At 42.4% G+C, this 14,552-nt stretch overlaps 1 protein-coding gene across 2 annotated transcripts; it reads left to right on the plus strand.

Annotated features, from left to right (window-relative positions):
• Positions 1-452: 452 nt before the first annotated feature.
• Positions 453-14,187, plus strand: HMGXB4 (HMG-box containing 4). 2 transcript variants are annotated; one of them, XM_056481849.1, is made up of 11 exons: positions 453-656; positions 2,645-2,750; positions 3,289-3,404; positions 4,729-4,804; positions 5,648-6,774; positions 7,941-8,022; positions 8,490-8,554; positions 8,844-8,949; positions 9,478-9,647; positions 10,815-10,937; positions 12,489-14,187. In XM_056481849.1, exons 2-11 carry the CDS (start codon positions 2,720-2,722, stop codon positions 12,531-12,533), a joined length of 1,941 nt encoding a protein of 646 aa, XP_056337824.1. In that variant the 5' UTR covers positions 453-656; positions 2,645-2,719; the 3' UTR covers positions 12,534-14,187. The 2 variants fall into 2 exon arrangements, with proteins under 2 accessions (XP_056337824.1, XP_056337825.1); XM_056481850.1 differs by lacking the exon at positions 453-656 and adding an exon at positions 771-1,187.
• The last annotated feature ends 365 nt before the right edge of the window (positions 14,188-14,552 follow it).

Here is a 14,552-nt window from a genome sequence, read left to right on the forward strand (position 1 = left end):
TGAGCTTTTTTTAACCTCTGTCTTGAAGCCTTTGCAAGAACGAATGAGCCCTTTCGAAGACGCTGGGGGCAATTTGCCTTTCTCTTGGCCGCCCCCTTTGACAATCGGTACGAATGGGTGCGAGGGTTAGGGATGCCCTCACAGGCGGCAGTGCCGAGCGTGCTCCTCAGTCGTGCTCTGTAACTGTTTAATAACAAATTTCACGCTTTCCCACTGACCCACCGCGGCAGCAACAGACGCCGTGCCGCGACCGCGCAGCAGGGGTCGGTGGGCATCCCTCCACGGTGGCGGCCGGGATCAGAGCCGGGCACAGGAGCCCGGCATGTGCCACCCGCGCGTCGCACGGGAACGCTCCGGCCATCGATGCGCTCGGCAAGCCGCGCCCCGCCCGCGGCTGCCGCGTTGGAGGCGCTCGGCGCTCGGCTGGCCGGCCCTGGCGCGGGTCCCTCATCTCCCTGCCCAAGATGGCGGCCGCAGGCGGCGGCGCGGCGGGAAGCGGCGGGGCCGAGTGAGGCGGCCGCGGCCCGTCCCCACCCAGCGGCCGCGGCTCGGCGCCGACGGGCCGTATCGCCGCTGGGCGGGCCCGCAGTCGGGGCACGCCCGGACCTGCTGCAGGGGCGGAGCCGCGGGCTGGCGTGAGGCTGGAGCCCGCTCGGGTGAGGGGACGCGCGGGCGGGAGCGGGGCGGACGAGCCCGCTTTGAACGGAGGCGGCGGCGGGTCCGGGCTCCGGGGGGTGTCGGGGCGCATGCGCAGGACGGGCCGGTGCCGGTGCCGCGGCTCGCGCCCTCGGCTGCGCGCGGGTTCCCCCGCGGTCCCGGCTCTGCCCTCACGGCCCCGGCCGGGAGCGCTGGCGGACACGGGGCGAGGGAGCCGCGAACGAGACCGAGGAGCGGGGTTCGTGCGGGGCCCCCGGGCTGCCGAGGAGCAAGGCTGGGCCTTGAACCCGCAGGCGTGTGCGCTAAGGAACGGGACACGTGAAGGGAGAGCTTCCCCGCTGAGCCTGTGCCATCCCTGCTGAAACCCGGGAATTTGAAGCAGGGGAGCCTAATAGAGGTTTACAGGATGAGAGTAGTTAAGGGTATCTTTTGTGTTTGCCGGATTGGAGGTCTGGGCTGTGAGCGCCTTTGGGCATTATCTACCATCTTTGTACCTGCCAAGCAGATAACATTTGAAAAGAGACTGAAAGGTATGCATATAGGCACAAAGAAACCTTAGACTCTCCAGGTCATCCCTTCATGAATGACTGTCTTCAGCTTTGTTTTGCTGAGCAGTGTTTGGATGAGGCCCTTACCGTGTTGAGCACAATACTCTGATGTTGTGTCTTCCCACTTAAGTCTGACAAACAGCTCAAAATGTTGGCGATGTCTGGTTTAGGACCAAGAGCCATAAGTGGCAAGATGCTCTTTTTTATTGCCAAGTGCAATGCTGTCTGCATGTGCATATGCAGTGCTCTTGTGTGTAGGTAGAATCATCGTGTTTGCTACCAGCAGTAGATAATGGTCAGAATACTGACCTGATGTTCTGCAGTCGGTGTTTTCCCAAAACCTAAAGAAATAACATGTATTCCTTTGAATTTAAACAGAGGCATCTGCTGTGTACCCACAAGCCTGATTTAGTTGTGACTTTATTGTATCAGTTAAGTAACACTGTAGGATGAATGAGCTGTACATTGTCAGCATCAGCCAGTTGTCTATAAAATCCAGTTGCATGGGGGATGTACAAGCACAAGTTCCCTGCTCCCAAAATATTCCCATGTAGCTTCAGTGTGGTGAGATTACCATGACAGCTGGAATGAGCAGACTGCATGGTCTTTGTGGCTGGATGTTAACACATGTGCATGTGTAACACACAAAGGCAGCTGGGAGCGATTGGATTAATCCCACAGGAGCAGAACGTGGATCTTTTCTTGCTGAGCTGGTCACTGGCTGAGGAACAAAAGCTGTTTGCTCTGAGAGAACCAGAGTGTGGCCATTCCACAGCAGCACTGTCCTGTATGCCCCTAGCTGGTGCAGTGAGAGGACTGAAAGCTGACGGCAGAGGTTGGGTTACTGCAGGCCTGGATGAAAGGAGTGCTCTCTTCCATCCCCTCTTCCAGCCTGGAACACAATGGGTGCAGTGGGAGCACAGGGAAACACATCAGAAGGATACACACCTCTAATACAAAATGTGTAAAAAAAAACCCCAAAACAATAATAATTATTGTGTAATTTAATTCCTTCTGCCTGGTCCCTTCTTTTCCTTCACTTCATCTGAGATTCAAGGGTTTGAAATCTCTTTTAAACACCCCACTCTTTGCTACAGTGGCTCCTGACAAAAAATGGCTTTGACACAGTTTGGGTGCAGTTTTGTGTGTCATGAAAATCAAACCCAGTTGTCTTCTCACACTCTTTCTATTTTCGTAAATAAATTAGTTCAGTGATTCAGATATTTTATGAGAAAAAGGTGGTATTTTCTATCTTTAAAACAATACAACATCTATTTTTATTAAAAACCCCAAATTTGTCAAGTCTGAGCAGTGACCACTCATTTCCTTTCCCCTTCCCACTGTCTTCCAAAGAAACTTTATTTGGTTCAAAGAAAATTTCCTCATGTACATAGTGATTCTTCTTTATGGGAGGGTTATTTTCATTCTCTGTTTCTCAGACCTTTTCCTATAGATGGGAACGGGGGAAGGAGCACAGACGTGGCAACTCTTTCACAGGCTCCTGCAGGACCACCATGGCTTATGATGGCTCCAAGAAGAAAGAAGGTATGGCTGCTTCATAATCTCAGAGGGATTTGCACAAAAAAAAAAAAAAAAAAATTTAAAAAGGGTTCCCTTTGCAGCCTTAAATTTAACCTGGCCAAATTACTGGAGGATCCCAAGCCCTTGACTTCCAGGTGCAATGTACTGGGATTAGAACTTGAGAGAACTGGGTGGTATTTCCTAATGCAGACACCCTCTGCATGGGGAACTTTGCCACTGCAGCCTTTCTTCTCCCTTCCAGGGCAGTGGGACAGGGGATGGGGGATGATGATACATTTAGTCATGGTTAACATTTCTAGGTCCACTTGTCTTTAGGAAGGAACATACAGGCATTAGAGAATAAATATGGAATGATTGTCTTAGAGCACTGAGCCCCTCTGGTCAGGCAGTACAGACTGTTTGTTACCTTTCAGGTCTCTGTGCTTGTTGGGTTTTGTGCATCACTCTGTGCCAATGTCCTCTGTTAGGAGTGGTCCACCTGTCTGTCATTCCTTAATGTGGTATTTAATTTCTTCCTTTTTTCCCATTTCCCACGAATCAGAGTTCCTAGAGAGTCACCGGAGTGCTGATGACGGGCTGGCACCTGGCAGGATACAGCGAGAGAAAAAGCGCTCGTACAAGGATCTCCTGCAAGAGGAAAACGAGATCACAGCTCAGGTAGAAACCCTCAGAGAAAAGGTTCAAGGTGTAAAGATATGCATAAAGGTAGTGATGGGGTGGAATGGGGTGGAATGAGTTTCTTGTCCTTTCTTTTTTATTTAGAAATGGATGTAGAAGCCAGCAAGAGCAGCTAATCATGTTCTGTATTGTTCAGTAACTTTCCTGGGGAAAAGGAAGGGAATCAATCCCTGATTCAAATTTTCTAACGTCAGAAAACGAGGGAGTAGGAATGTTGTCCTAGTGTTCATGTAGAACCTTGCAAGTAAGAAAATGACATGAATAACTTCTTACAGACATTTTAAAATTTAGCATTTACAGTTGTATAAATAGCCAGCAAAGGATAGATAGAATATTACCTGTTGCACTGTTGCCTTCCTGATTCTGCAGACAGCCTCAAACGATAGCTCGTGAGAAGAATGAACTTGCCCTGTTTACCTCTTTGGGGCCTTAACTCTTGAAACACATAATGGCAACTTAAGTTTCTTCAAAGCTTTCCTTTTTGAGCTACAATTTCTGCTGTTAGCTCAAAGGTGACTGTCTAATGATTTAGGTTGTTTTTCATCTTGAAAGCAACTTGCTTAAAATTAAAATCTACCATGCACTTGGAATTCTTTAGAGTAGTTTCAGATTCATAAATTGATCAAGACACAGATAATAATTAGGTGACATGGCATATTAAGGACATATTTTTGTCCCATCATTTTAGTTGTCACCTCATTGTACCTCCTGTTACTACTTTTTCAGCATAGTAAGAATGAAATGCTCTCCTTTGTTTTCAAGGCTTGACAGTTATGCATCTGAAGTTATTTCTCAGGTTTATTAAAGGGTAGATGTCTTGATTATCAACTTAGCAGCTGATCTCCAAGTGATGGCTTTCACTGCCCATATCTCAACACTTTGCAAAGGTGCTTTTTCTTTTATGTGTCTCCTCTCACTTGGGGGTCTCCCTGCAGAGATCTGTCTTTCAGTTTCCTTGGAGTCCTGTTGTGCTGCTCTACCTACAGAAAGTTCAATGTCAATTAGGTGACTTGTGCTGAAACCAATCCTGACTAATGATATTTTTTGTATTCTCAACACCTATCTGTAACATGTGGTTTGTCTTACTTCAAACCTTCACTGTGTGGTCTTGGGGACAGAGTAGGTTTTCTTTTAGCACCTAAAATAATGATCCTGGTTTATGTGTACAGTTCCTTGGTGTTACAGTAGTACAAATAACTTTTGACAGCTCTTACAAGTTTTTATTTATGTTAATAATCCATGTGACTCTTATATAATTTCCCTCCTTTTTGTCAGCAACTTTTTTTTTTTTTTCTTATTCCAGGACAGTGAGTTTTTTCCAGGGACCGAAGCTCACAAAAAGAAGAGAAAGCACTCCTCTGATGAGTTCTGCTACAGAGGTAATGTAATAATCAAGCAGGGGAAGGGGCTAACACATCATGACTTTAAGGAAAGGATGCTCTTAAACCAGTGTCATCAATTTTGTGGAGGAGAGTACATCAACCTGCCTTAGAATAAGTAATCAGAAACCTGACACTGATCAGCACCAGACAGCAGAGATTACGGAATTATATTTTCAGAGTCTGTCTTAAAAAATTGCCATTTTAGGGGGTCACTCACCTTCCCATTTGACATTTGCATTTCTTGTTTTCCTATTGCATTACAAACTAATTACAATTACAGGTAGTATAACTTCCTCTGAATTTATAAAAATAGAATGTCTGAGGTTGAAAAATAAATGCTTTTCTGTTCAGTTATTCTCACAATTAATAAGTTGGCCAGAAAATGACAATACAACTCATAGACACTTAACACATTTAGGATTTATTACTGGCCCAATAGAAGGAGAAAGCCAAGCTGCAATTTCATCTTTCATCAAAATCTGTCTACAGAATGAAAATCTCATATTTTCAACTCATTGGCCTCACCTTGGCTAAAAATATAATGAAAATCTTGCATTTGAGATGTAATTTCAGTTAGATGTATTTTCATCAGAACATTTTATTTCACAACTCACAAATGGAGTTTTCCTACTGTCTCTCCCTTCCTTAAATTACTTGACCAGCTCAGGTGTCACAGGCTCTGAATTGTATCAGTAAGGCTGTGGATGAGCTGCTGTGGTTCTGTTTAAGCCAGGATGTAAATCTGTCAGCTGTAATTGTAAGGATCACAGGATTCTCACTTCCCTTCTTCGCCATCTTTAAGGGAATCATCTCAATGTACATTTCTCTGATCTTTTTCAGGTGTCTCACCTTTGGATCTACCATCAAAGAAGAAGAAAAAAGCAGCTTCTAGCCCATCCTCAGCTGATACATCCATGGATTTACTCAAGGCTATCAACTCACCTTTGGCCACAAGCTCAAAGTCTTCAAAGAGAACCTCTGAAAAATCATCTCATTCTTCCTCTGGCCATTCTGAAAGTAGAAAGGAGCATCCCAAGAAGAAGCTGAGTGGGAGCAGTGGGGAGCACTCAGTGGAAGACAGCAGCTCCCACAAATCTAAAAAAATGAAACCTCTTTATGTGAACACAGAGACACTTACTCTCCGTGAACCTGATGGCTTGAAGATGAAGCTCATCCTTTCACCAAAAGAGAAAAGTAGTGCAGCAGATGATGATTCTTTATCCTACTCTTCAGCACCAGCAGCTGCAAAGAAATCTTCAAAGAAATCAGCTAGAGATGAACAAGGTTCATTCGTGCTGGGGCACGATCTGCAGAGCTTCCTGAAGTCATCCCGGAAGAAGCACAAAGCACCTCCAGACTCACATCCGCCTTCTGAGAGTTTTGGTGCTGACACCTCCCTTCATTCAGAGGGCCATGGAAGTGAGTATGAGGTTTCAGGTGTGGAAGCACCACCAGAATCTGGTTCTTCTTCTGGTGGAGAGTTGGAGGCTGGAGAGCTGGTGATAGACGACTCCTACCGGGAAATCAAGAAGAAGAAAAAGTCAAAAAAAAGTAAGAAAAAAAAGGACAAGGAGAAACACAGAGAGAAGAAGCACTCCAAGTCTAAAAAGAGTTCTGGGCACTCTCCTGTGGCAGTAGCAGAAGTAAGAGTGTCACCACCACCTTCCAGTACCCCCTATGTTGTCCCTCCACCTTCTGCTGTTTTTCACTCAGATGGTCAAGGTGAGAAGAGGAGGAAAAAGGAAGAAAAGGAGAAGGACAAGGCTGAGAAATGGGAAAAGGAAAAGGAAAGAGAAAAGGAAAGAGAGAAGGAAAAGGAAAGAGAAAAAGAAAAGGAAAGAGAAAAAGAAAAGGAAAGAGAAAAAGAAAAGGAAAGAGAAAAAGAAAAGGAAAGAGAGAAGGAAAAGGAAAGAGAGAAGGAGAAGGAAAAAGAAAGAGAAAGAGAAAAGGAAAGAGAAAGAGACAAAGTAAGGACAAGTAGAAGGGAAAATAGAAATTGGGTTGTGGGTAATGGTGAACTAGGCATTCCATTACAAAAGCATGTTAAATTGAAACAAAGGATAACTGATGCCAATTATCAATGATTTAAATTAAGCATGTTTGGAAAAATGTGTCAGCCACCATGATTTCTATTTGTAGCAAAAGGAATATATGTTCTTCTGGCTTTGTGGCACAGAGAATCCTTAGCCAGTAGAGGTTCTCTGGGAAAGTTATACTTCATTTTGCTTGGTGCAGGTCATGTACCAAGCACATCTGCATCTTTTTCTAATGTGACTACCTCTAGCTATTCCCAGGCAGACTTTTGGACTACTGATCAAAGTTCCTGTAACAAGGAATCAAACTGTTACCTGAAAATTGATGATATTTACCCATTTACTCCTGTATTCAAATGAAATTCTAACTCTAATAGACTACCATGTTCCCAGTTTTGTCCTGTACTTATATATTCAGTTTTCCATGGTTACTACATAAAGATATGAGTAGCAGAAATGGTAGCTAGCATATGAACAAGTTTACAAATAAGATAACTGTAGCTGTGTAAGTAAATGGGGGAAAGCAGCTTGTTCATGTTCAGTTAGAGAAATAATGCTTTGTGTGAGGAAATGGACAGAGCCCAAATCTGTTCAGCCATTATCCTATTCTGTTTGGGAATTTTTCCCTGATCATAGCTCAGCAGTTGCAATACCTTTGCTGTCAATGTACCACACAGTCTCTTTTCCTGTCAAATAGAAGTACTTTGTAAGGATGCAAGGAATGGAACAAAACATTGTCATGAGGACTAAAATGTTTTGACAGGTCTGTAATAGCTACTGTGAGTAGTATAACAGATACTGGGTTTTATTATAGGTTTTGAAACTGAGATATATTAACAAAGTTGTATGTTGATTGTGAATTCAGAATAGCAGCTTGTTGAGTTTTGCAAGATAAGCTGTGTACTAAAACTGGTTCTGGCTGATTCCTGTGCTTTCATGAAGACTAAATTCAGCCAGAAGATGTAAAGGACTGCTTTTTAAGGTTCCTGATCTAAGTACCATATCTTTCTTTAAGTCTTTAATGAATGCCAAACTCTTATTAAATTGGAGAAGGTCTCATCATAATTAAAAATCTTTGTTTCCTTTCTTCTTCTGACTAGCCAAAGAAGAAAAACATGTCTGCTTATCAAGTGTTCTGTAAGGAATATCGTACAAATATTGTGTCTGAGCACCCTGGGATAGGTAAGGGAATAATCCAGCCTTCTCTTCTGTTGATTTTAAAACAATCAGATTAATTGGCAGAACATATTGTCTCTGTTTCAGACCAACTTCTTAATTTTGACATAATGCAAAGAATCTGCCAATGTTATTTAGAATAAGAGGTGGCAAAGGGGACAGGAGTGGATTTCATGATTGTATTATAATTTTATTTTAACCAAGCTGTGAATTTAGATAACTTGCTAGCTCTTTCTTTACTTAAAGAGTTACCTTTCCTGTAAATACACTGTGACTTCATCTTCCTGCTATCAGCTGGTTTTTTCATTTTAAAGAGTAACAGGAATGCACATTTTCAGGACAGTGTGGAGAGTTCCAGTTGTAAAGTGGCTTGCTTCCTAAATGTGTATGGATGGGCCAGTAAATATCCTATTTCTCTCCAGGATTTTATGATCAAATTTGTTTTAAACATTTTTCTTCTTTCTTTCTGCCAGATTTTGGAGAGCTAAGTAAAAAACTGGCAGAAGTGTGGAAGCAGCTACCTGAGAAGGATAAACTGGTGAGTTTGTGTGAGATGTTTTGTAAAATTATTTCTGTGAACTAGGTGCTTAGATCAGAATGTACTGGCAGCATTGCCACAATGCCTTGAAATATGTTACCTATATCCTTAAAGCATGTAAAGGTGGAAAGTATGGAAATCTTGGCCTTGCAAACAAAAGCATTCATTTTCTTCTCATGGGATTGCTTCACCTCCTAGCTATGTAACATCATTTTGCCTCCAGGTCCTGGCATCAGGTAACAATTATCTAATGTTATGAATCTTTCTTTTCTTACCATGGCAACTACAGATCTGGAAACAGAAAGCTCAGTATCTCCAACACAAGCAGAATAAAGCAGAGGCCACCACTGTGAAGAGAAAGGCATCATCTTCAGATGGTGCACCAAAAATGAAAGGTAATTGTTGCACTTTATTTGTGTCATCTCTTTTCTTGCACAGGGAAGGTAGTGTCACCTGTGGAACAAAAAACAAAGGTCCTTACCTGTGCTTCTCCTCCCTACCTGCTGTCTCACAAAGCATGACATTTAAATCCCAAGTGAAATCAACTTTTCTGTGAGAACAAGAGTGATGTCAGCATTTTTCACAAAGATGTCCTTATACGATTCATAGAATGGTATTGGTTTTGGCAGTTTAGGAATTGAAATGTAAAATAAGAAGAGGTAGAAATGATGTTCTAGTGGGTTTAGTTTGCTGCTAGAGGGAAGATGAGTTGTTTGTGGTTTAGCATTTCTGATACCAGATCTCCCCAGCTGCATTCAGCTGAGGTAGATACTCTGTACATGTAAAAAAAAAGCTTCAACTCCAAAGACTACGAGACTGGGGCAACAGAACTATTTTAGCGTCTCATGCCTATGAGATTTGAACTTTAGTAAATGAATAGGCTTGTGAGTAAAATATGGAATTTTAATTTGTGTGTTTTCCAGCTTCTCCAACAGGAGTGATTTCTCCTCACAAAAAATCGCCCACCAGCACTGTGGTGGTGCCTTCCTCACCAGCCAAAGCCCCTGAGACAGATCCCATTGATGTAGCTGCACATTTACAGTTGCTGGGCGAATCTCTGAGCCTCATTGGACACAGACTGCAGGAAACAGAGGTGAGCTTGTAACCAGCAATGTCACAGTGATGTCCTGTAATCTACACAATGCATTCAGGGGGATGATTATTTTATTTTCTTAAAAGTTTATCCAGTGGTTTTCTGATAGGAAGAGAAACTAGAGGTGGCATCCCCTGTTTCTTTGATGCATCACTCTTTATTTTCAGTGAAATAAAAGGACTCAGTAAACAGTCAGCATTAAAGAATGGCAGGTGCTTTGCAGCTTTAGGTCCTTGGAAGCAATTTGTAGTTCAGCAAACTCTTCAGTCTTTTCTTACTGTATGTTCACCTTGGATTTGGTACTTCCTTGGTATTTTGTCAGTCTCTGGTCAGTTTGTTATTGTTCTGCTTTTTAGAAAATTATCTGCCTTTCCCAAGAATTTTTTTGCATGTTGTCTAGTTTTCTGGCAGTATCATATTGCCAGTGCTTTGGACTGGGGCTACAATTGTTTCAACTTACCTGTTAACATAAGGTCACATTTTAATGCTTTCCTGGTGTTTAATGACAGTGACTCTGTGAATGCATATTCACATTCTGAGAACTCAGCCCAGCCTCTAAGAAGAAAGCATATTTGTCTCAAGTAATATCACTGTGTTTTATGAGTAGCATGATAATCTCGCCCCACTATGCTTGCTTATTTTATCAACAGTGAAATAAATGTTCTTACATTTTGGTTTTGGTATGACTGATTGAGATCATGAGAGGAACAACCAGAGCCCAGAAAAGCACACAGACAAATTCCCTTTCCTGAAAGTATATCAATGACTAAAGCATTTGCTATAGGCTTAGAATTTTATAACATCAGAAATAAAACAACTATTGCCATTAGGACTCATGTAGTTAAAAAAATAGATTGTACAAAATGGCACAGAAGATATATTACAAAAATTTGTGGGATCAGTGTTTTATATAACTGACAACTTTCTGATGTTTTTTGTTGATTCCTATCTTTATCTTTTACCAGTTCTTTGCCTACTGAACTCTAAATTTTTTGAGCCGGCAGTCTCTCTGTGAAGCACAAGGCACAGCTTTGTTATTGTGTAAATAGTGAAAGTGGACTGGAGGAGCTGACGATACAGTATCTGCATGAGAATGGATACAGTTAAGAAAGAAGCCAAATTTCCACTTCTCATCCCTATCCCATTTTTTTCTTTCCTCACTACCAGGGAATGGTGGCTGTTTCAGGAAGTTTGTCAGTACTCCTAGATTCGATCATCTGTGCTTTGGGCCCGTTGGCATGTCTGACCACACAACTGCCCGAGTTAAATGGATGCCCAAAGCATGTTTTGGTGAGTTCTTTGTGATTATTTTCTTCCTAGCACTGTTAATTTCAGTAGAGTCCAAATAGAGCTTTTTTTTGAATAATCAGTGTAACATTATTATAATTCCAATGCAATAAGAAAATTTGTCTTGGTTATGGTCTTTTACAGGTGCATCTTTATTGAAATTCTTACAGATATTACCGTTGTACAATAGTGTGCAACCTTTTTTTTCCTCCCACTGGCAACTGACCTAGTACTTGTAGCATTGATTGCAGTGTGGGCAGGTCCTGTTTTAGTCATGATGGAGTCAATCAATCTGAATCAAATAAAAGTATACCAATATCTTTGAAAGTTCTAATTCTCCTTAAAAACAAAACCCACCTTCTAGCTGCTCTTTATCACACAAGCTGTTTTTCCTTCAGTAGCATAAAAAAAATTTGTGATCTCAGGATTCCTAATGTCCTAAGGTGTAGGACCTTTTACAAGTGGCTGAGGAAAGAAAAATAGTTTGTTTTAGGAGCTGCATAACTACAGTTTCTTTCCCACTTTAAGCCACTCTTAGTATTGAACTCTGATTTAGCAACAGCTCGTGGCATCTATGTAGCCTGATGTGGACATAGATTAAGATGGCAGCAGCCATCAGAAGTCATACATCCTACAGGAGACATGAATAAAGCAGCAAAGAAGAGGAGCAAAAATAAAAAAATACAGTCTGCAAAAGTTAAGAGACTAAAACCAAATCTGGCAGAGGGGGCAACAAAAATGGGATATGAATTGACATGTCATAATAGAGCAGCCCAAACGTTTATTCATTAAGAGAATGGACTGTCAACAACAGGAAAACAGTTGACAATTTAGTCTGTGAACACCCACAAACTGGCTCTGTGCACAAAAGCTGAGTCAATGGGGTGTTCCCATCTTAAGTCATGGAAAAACTTGGATGCTTTTTTTCCTTTCTGCTTGCCAAGTTTATTCAGAGAAGTGACGCCACATGACCAGTGGTGTGCTTATTAGAAACTCGATCAACTTATTGTTATAAGGAGCAGTGGAGCTTTAGGTGAGTTATGGCAGCTGCCCTTCACTTCTGGAAACCAGTGCTCAGGAGCTGATGATAAATCTGATTTTCACAGTCAGGTACAGAATGACAGTGGTGTTCTGAGACATTGCTAAACCCCAGCGGTTGTGTTGCAATTTCTGTTTGAGACAGTAGATGGCATTGCTAAATTCTAGAATCACAGCTGGTGCAAATCCAGTTCCTCAATCTCTCAGTTAAAGGCGCTGTTCCTAAGGCCTCCTCCAGCCACGGGGCTGAGCTTACTGAAACACTGCATCTGAAAAACATATAGCTGGGTCTTTTTTTCTGATGTGCATGAGAAGGATCCCTACTCTCAGAATTTTGTTTGTTACATTTTTCAAGAAAAACTGAAGGGCACTTCTTTTTGCCATCTGACACCCTATTAGAAGTGATCAATAGGCAGATTTGGTTGTCTCATCCTATGATAACTTGTAACACAAGTGAATTTGCTTAGTACCCTCGCCTGTGCCTGACACTAAAACCTACCGAATTTCTTTTCCCAGTCAAACACACTAGACAACATTGCCTACATCATGCCTGGACTTTGATGGGAAAGGATCCTGAGATGTACTCAACCTCTTTGGAACTGACTTGTGTTCATGCACTACACCGGCGCTCCTGAAGGGCTCCATGTGGAGGCTTTTTAAGTTTTATATGTGTATAGTATATACATAGGATTGTAACTATTTGACTTGTATTTTATGAAAAGTTGTGAAGTTAAGCTGAGAAAACTCTTTTGTGTTGGTGGTTGAAATGTCCTCCAATCTGAAAGTATTTTGTATGAAGAATTCAGAAAGCTTTTGAGATATTCGCCTTAAATTCAGATTTAGTAGCGAAAGCAACCAGAGAAGGGACTTCTTGATATATAAAGAAGAAAGCTGTCACCATGAGAAAGGTCATTGAAACAAGTGGCCCAGAGAGGTTCTTGACTCTCCTTCCTTGATGATACTCAAAAACTGAATGAGCAGCCTTCTCTAGTTGGACTTGCTTTTAACAGGGAGATGGACCAGATGGTCTCCTGATATCCCTGCCTAAACTAAAGTATTGATATTCTCTGGGCAGGTAGAGATGATAATATATTTTGGACCAAGGAATAGAACTGAATTCTTCACCAGCCCTATTTGTAACTCTTTTTCTGTTTGAAACCCACTTCTTGAGGGGAAAGCTGAATAGTTTTTTGCCTCTTGGCCACTTTTTCCACCCCCTACTCCTCAGTCAGTTATTACTGAAAGTTGTCAGTGTTGGTCGGCTGGTCTGGTAGCTGGCATTTGAAGTGAAGATGACAAGTTCAATTTTTCCTTGTGGAGACTCATATTGAAATCATCATTAGCACAATGTATCAACCCATTGCATTGGCTTGAGAGAATGAACCTCCTGCTGATTTTTCCACGGCATGGTCAGCCTGCTTTGATGCAAAGGAGTAGAGAAGCAGATGGGAAAAACTTGGATTGGTTCTGCCCATCTTGCACCTGTTTTGTGAAATGGCTCATCCCCCATCCCTCTCACCAGCACTATTGCAGTAGCTGTGGTGCTGCTGCAAGGCAGTGACCAGTGGCCAGTTTGAAGTAGTTATGGCCAAATAAGGCACATGTAGGTTGATTGGACTGGTTTTCCTCCCTTCCAGCCACATACTTGGAGTTTGGTTTTCTGCTCCTCTGGAAGAGGAGCCGCAGGAGAACACTTGATTCCTGTTTAGGCTTTTGTCTGTGTGTATGTATGTGTATGTGGTGTTCATATCACATGTATTTAGCTTTTACCAATATCTGTAACAGATTTTAATTTATCCTGTATATTTCTCTGTGCGTGTGTGTATATATTTATATATATATACATAATTTAAAAGCAAAAATTCCTCCCTCAGCCAACAGCGTGTGGAAAATGTGAATCAAGTTTGCCTCACCTCACTTCCTGCAGGAATCAACTCTATGTATAGTAGTAAGCATGGGCATTTTGTAAGGAAACACCAGGAAGATTCTAAGTGTTTGTAGAAACAGGCTATCTTGTGAAGGTAGGCAGAACAACTGAAATACCATTTGACTCAGGCCTTTTCAGCTCTGTAACAGGAAAGTTTTAAAATTACAGAAGAGGCATTTTTTACTTCCAAGTCTAGCTTTTCTTTCTTAGGACAGTTGAAAGTGAGCTGTCCCTCATTGTGGCTGAGCCTCAAATCAGAAGTAAATTAAATCCTGGGATATGGAGGAGGGTTTTTCTCCCCATGCCTCTTTGCCACGTATTCCCCAGATGTGCCTGTGCAAGGTAGTCTGTCTCTTACAGATCTTTTCTCAGTGCATTGAGGGGTTTTCTCAGCAGAGGAGGCACAGAACGTTCTCAGACCACCCGGCCAGAACACGTTTTAACAGCTTAGGACAAATCCCAATGAGCCTGGAAATAGGAAGGGCCCAGGAGGGAAGCAGTCCAATCCTGCTTCAGATCCTGGCCCATATTAAAGCATCTGCTGCTGTGAGCAGCACAGAATAACTGGCTCTTTCCAGCCCTTCACTCTTGAGAGCATTGTGGTGAAGGGCTAGATCTGCTTTTGAAGAAACAGAAGGGGATCACCTTTAGCT

Source organism: Oenanthe melanoleuca, chromosome 1A (assembly GCF_029582105.1).
Source record: "Oenanthe melanoleuca isolate GR-GAL-2019-014 chromosome 1A, OMel1.0, whole genome shotgun sequence".
NCBI classification, from domain to species: domain Eukaryota; kingdom Metazoa; phylum Chordata; class Aves; order Passeriformes; family Muscicapidae; genus Oenanthe; species Oenanthe melanoleuca.

Excerpts from the sequence above, each read along its gene's own strand:
- HMGXB4 (XM_056481849.1), top strand. The coding sequence starts at position 2,720 with ATGGCTTATGATGGCTCCAAGAAGAAAGAAG. Across the intron at positions 4,805-5,647 it reads TGATGAGTTCTGCTACAGAG|GTGTCTCACCTTTGGATCTA; the intron begins GTAATGTAATAA and ends GATCTTTTTCAG. Across the intron at positions 8,555-8,843 it reads TACCTGAGAAGGATAAACTG|ATCTGGAAACAGAAAGCTCA; the intron begins GTGAGTTTGTGT and ends TGGCAACTACAG.